At 44.4% G+C, this 5,103-nt stretch overlaps 1 protein-coding gene across 1 annotated transcript; it reads right to left on the reverse strand.

Moving 5' to 3' along the window:
• Positions 1-1,401: 1,401 nt before the first annotated feature.
• foxd7 (forkhead box D7) lies at positions 1,402-2,632 on the reverse strand. The gene has a single exon (XM_072442225.1). The coding sequence runs from the start codon at positions 2,366-2,368 to the stop codon at positions 1,532-1,534; it is 837 nt and encodes a 278-aa protein (XP_072298326.1). The 5' UTR covers positions 2,369-2,632; the 3' UTR covers positions 1,402-1,531.
• Positions 2,633-5,103: the final 2,471 nt, after the last annotated feature.

Below are 5,103 nucleotides of genomic sequence, written 5' to 3' on the forward strand. Positions count from 1 at the left end.
CATTATTTAACTGTGTGGGTCTTAAAGATGCTAAAATAATAGTATCAATTCTGTTATATTTATCATATAAAAGCTATTTGATGAATCAAAAACGATTTATGGTTTCCAGAGAACAGTATTTATGCTATTATTCTGTATGATATCATTACCAATCTGAATGATTAAATTTGAGCTCTTCAAACCACAAAATCTGAGAGAATAAGGCCAATTCTGTGTAAAAAAACAATGAAACTTCCATCAGTTGATCTTCTCTTCATTTGGATAAAGTTGAGCCTCTGCACGCGTGTGGTGTGGACCAGCTCAGTAATCCAACTAAACCAAGCTCAGGGCAGAATTAAAGAATACTTGCTCCACAACATATCATTATTGGACTACAGTCTGAACTGCGGAGACGTAACTAGAACATAAATATAAATATAGCACATCCACCAAATCAGGAGAGGGACAAAAAAAGTTTTTGGGTTACATTATTTTATGCTGTTGTATGTTTGAGAATTAGACTCAAACATACTCAAACATTAGATTAATTAGATTTTATACAAAATCTTGTCTCTTTTAGATTTAAATCTATTGTAGATTTACCAACCACTTTTTAAAGTTGTATGGACTTTGAATTGTTCATTTTTAAACTTGTTTAATTTTTTTTAGTTGCCTGAATTTGCATTTAAGAATATTGCAAATTTAAAAAAACATTGTTTTGCTCTCTATTTGATACTCAGACACGCGTCTATGCAGACTTAAAATAAACTTATTAAAATGAATAGGTCTATTTCAAGAGAAAACCTCACCAGACCTCGCTGGTTCATTGAAGTGCGTGACAAAACCACCGTGCAATGTATATTTTTGTGCATTTTTCATTAGTATTATTATTATCATTATCATCATGATTATTAATAATGATCATAATAATAAATACACATGTTTTTTTTTATATAGTAGGCCATAACCAAACAGAAATAACTAAACAACAGTAGGCTGTAGAACACCAAAACGTGGTTTGAAAATAACTGGTAAAAGCACATTTGGCCCCAGACTGAAGGCCCCGCGCTGAGGCCACACTGAGCGCAGCATCAGGATTTCACGCGCTAATCCACTGGAACCAACGTGCACCTGAAGGTCACGTGTCATAACGTGGCTATTGTGACAGTCAGACAGAAGACGTGCCCAACCAGGTCAATAAAACAGCTTCTAAATATCAGGCTTCACAAACAGGCCTGATCTACATTATGCACACAGCCTGTAATTGCAAAGGCCAATCCAACTACTTTAGTTATAGTTCTATATTGTTCACACGTTAATAAAAAAACAAGATGGACATTTGTGGCTCACGTGCAAAATAAATCCACGATGAGAGTAAATTAAGCTTTAATATTGAACTTTATTATGTTCCAGAAACGGTATTTAAATATGTAAAAAGAATGACGTCAGATGAGTAACACGGCAGTGGAAAAAGTCTGAATGTACATTGTTCACGACGCGTTAACGGTCCATAAAGTCCGTTACCTGAGAATTGTCCGTGCGCGCGCGGGGATCATTGTTTTGTCAGAGCGGCCACAGCGCGCTCCTCCTGCAGCTTGTGATATTCCTGCACGGTCAGAAGTTGAGGAGCCGCGGGGGGAAAGAGCGGACCGTACCCGGGGCCCAGTGGAGAGTACGCGGCGCACCGGGCCACGGGCTGCGCGTGGAGCAGCGCCTTGGCCGAGAGCGCGCCCCGGGAGAAGAAGCTGGACAGCGCCGGCAATAGGCTGCTGACGGGCGGGATGGACGCGGCGCACGGAGAGGCCGCGTGCTGGAAGTACGGGTACAGCTCCAGTCCGGGCAGCGGCATGACCCCTGCTCCGAGTCCGTAAGCTCCGTGCGTAAAGCCCGGCAACACACTGGGCTCCAGATGCTGCTCCTTCAGCGCCTCGAACCGGAAATGTTGCCGCTTGAAACGTTTACGTCGGCGCAAGAAGCTGCCGTTCTCGAACATGTCCGCGGAGTTGGGGTCCAGGGTCCAATAGTTGCCTTTGCCCGGGTTCCCAGGCTCCCGGGGCATCTTCACGAAGCAGTCGTTGAGCGATAAGTTGTGCCTGATGGAGTTCTGCCACGCGGGGAACTTCTCACGATAGTACGCGAAGCGGTGGCTGATGAAGTCGCAGATCTCACTCAGGGTCAGTCTCTTCTTTGGACTTTGAAGGATTGCCATGGTGATCAGCGCGATGTACGAGTATGGCGGTTTGACGGACGTGGGACCTTTGGATTTTGGCGGTGCGCCCCCGGGAGTGGGGCAGTCACCGGGAACCTCCAGGCTGGACTGGTCCTGAGCCCCGTCCTCCGCGGACTCCTTCACTCCTTCTCCCACAACATCGATCAGTGCGTCCTCCATGAGTCCAGACCAGGCACATAGTCGATGCTGGGACCAGCAGTGATACCTGCGGCAGGTGGGTCACCACTGCAGCCCCCGAACACGTTTACACACAGCGCTGCACCATCACCAAACCATTAAGCAAGAGTTCTTCACTCTTGTGTTGCCACGTGGACTGCACACGTGTGGCGTCGTCCCGTTTAAAATCCCTCAGAATTAGTCCTGGTCCAGAATGAGCTCGTGAGTGTGAAGTCTGTGCGCGATGAGGAGAAGGTGCGTCCTCGGAAAAAACCTTGCATCCTTTGAGAGTGCGCTGCGTGGCTGAGGCAGGAGGGCTGTGACGTCACAGAGGCACGATGAAGAGCATCCTGACCAATCACACTCACTCAAGAGGCAAAGAGGCCTGGACCAGCACGAGACTAAAGCTGGCATCAGCCTCTGGCTGTAGAGGCTTTAGCACGCACGCTCTGGCGTGTTTTGTATATTCATAAACAATCAGCTTAGGCTCTAACTGTAGGCTACTGTTCAACGTCAATATTTTAGAAGACTCAAAAATAGCCTTTAGGGTGAAGCAATGTTCCCTCTTGACTGCAGAAGAATTCATGAGAAGCGCAGGTTATAAGTCAAATGCATTTATTGATTTTTGGAAAGGCCATAGCTAATAAGAGGTATCTAAACAATATAACTGTTCGAAATGTCCCTGGAACACGCACTGATTAAAGCTCCTTTCACTGGTCACCGTCAGTGAAAGATACAGCTTAATTCATTAAATATAGGCCTACACAATAAATACAGGTTTAGGCCTATGAATAAATACTCATGCTGTGAGAATATTTCCCTGTGGTTAATATGGCCCAGCTCAGTCACTGATACTGGATCAAAGTGGGATTTTCACGTGTGAGACTTGAAAGCGCGTGGTGCGGGACGCAGAGGCGTGAGCGGGGTCGAGCGGGGCAGAGGGCTATTGTCGGGAGTCTTAAGTTTATTTGTGTTTAATGATGGAGCCCTTTGTTGGGGATTCCCACATTTCCTGCCTCTAATCGCAGCGATGGCCCGCGGCGCAGGTCTGGGTCTGGGTCTGGGTCCGGGTCCGGGCTGGGTGGCCAGGACGGGACCGGAGAGCTGCACATCATTTTCTAAATTCATCTCGCATATCCGCAGATTTGAAGCAGGCCGCGCGCTGTGTGGCTCCAATGCACCATCCGCGTCACAAAACACGCACAGGCTCCAGGACAGACACCGAGCAAGAGCAAAGGCTGTGGGGAAATTGTGTTTGACTTCAGGAAGTAAAGAAGACGAGGCAAAATGATGTAACAAAGGCTGAACTTGGAGCCTGGCATGTGTGCTGCCGTCTTAACACTGCACTGTATCTTATTTATATCAAACACAATGACAGAAAACTAAAGGGCAGTTCAGGCCAGCACACACATTTGCAGCCCTAATTTAAATATCCATAAGACCAAACAGAAACCAACATTTCAATCCTGCAGTCATGACTAAAGCACTATTCTGTATAGGACACTTTGTTGTCGATCTTCACACTTCAATTTAAATCCAACAGTTCAACCTAATTCCATTATATGCAATTTAACAGCAACAACCTCAAAACAACTCCTTGACTGAGGCTCTATAAACCCCATCAAGTAGATGAACACCATATTGCTGACGCCAATGGTCAAATGGGAAGGTTATAACCATTTAGTTCTAAATACCTCAGCTTCACTAAAGATCCCATCAACATTCATCTACATTGTGCAATGTGGAACTGTTCAATGCAGCAGCCGTTTTGACCTAAAGAAATGTTCAGTGCAACAATCACATCTTTTGTGAAGTTGTTTTTTGTGCAGAAGGATGAGTGGAGCCACCAACAACAAGAGTATAAAACTAAACTGAAGGGAACCAAACAAGCCTGAGGGAAGAATGTGAACAGAGAACCTACCTCAGTACATACTTTTGGAGAACTGAACTTACCTCACTGAAGGTCAAAGTCAAGGCTACTTCAGTTAAAATGTTTTCTTATTGGAGCCTCTTTGCATGATTTGGGCTGTGATAAAAATCCAGCCAGTTGTTTTTGGTTGGAAAGGCTGAGGCATGCTTCAAAGCGTGGGGTTTATTTTCACTTAATGCCCCCTCCTCTCATCTTGATCCTCTTAAAGTCTTGGCAGCACACCGGACAATAATAATATGTGTAATTTAAGGTATCATAGTTGTATGAGAAGCAGGAAGAAAAGAGGAGCTGGACCCAGGCACACACAGAGTTTAAGGGAGGACGCTGTGTGCATTTCACAAGCCGAGCTGGTCATTAACAGCTTTTATAAGCTCACAAATGACACTTGCATAGATGTAGTCTATTCACTGTGCACCATATAATTAAAGTTGGACAAATATTACAAATGTGTAAGATGTTAAACTGACCAAATGGTCAGTTTAACATCTTACACATTTGTAATGCGAGAGAACCTAAAACTAAATTAAACCTTCCCTAAGCAGTGTGATGTGCTGGAGCACGGCCAGGTCCACGGCTCAAAAAAAGTCCTTAAAAGACACTAAGCACTGATTTAGATTTCAATGGATTTTACATGCAGTTATGCAGATATTTTTTACAGGATTATATATATATATAAACTATAGTAGTGTTTGTTTCAAACATGATCAAGATTGTACAATTGTAAACTCTAAATACTGGACTGAGATCAGTGAGGCTTCAGTCTTCTACACCCACATTCCACTGGACTTTAAAATATGTATTCACAGAT

Source organism: Eucyclogobius newberryi, unplaced genomic scaffold, assembly GCF_026437365.1.
Source record: "Eucyclogobius newberryi isolate DKJ021-1_F unplaced genomic scaffold, fEucNew1.0.hap1 SCAF_13, whole genome shotgun sequence".
NCBI lineage: Eukaryota > Metazoa > Chordata > Actinopteri > Gobiiformes > Gobiidae > Eucyclogobius > Eucyclogobius newberryi.

Excerpts from the sequence above, each read along its gene's own strand:
- foxd7 (XM_072442225.1), bottom strand. The coding sequence starts at position 2,368 with ATGGAGGACGCACTGATCGATGTTGTGGGAGAAGGAGTGAAGGAGTCC.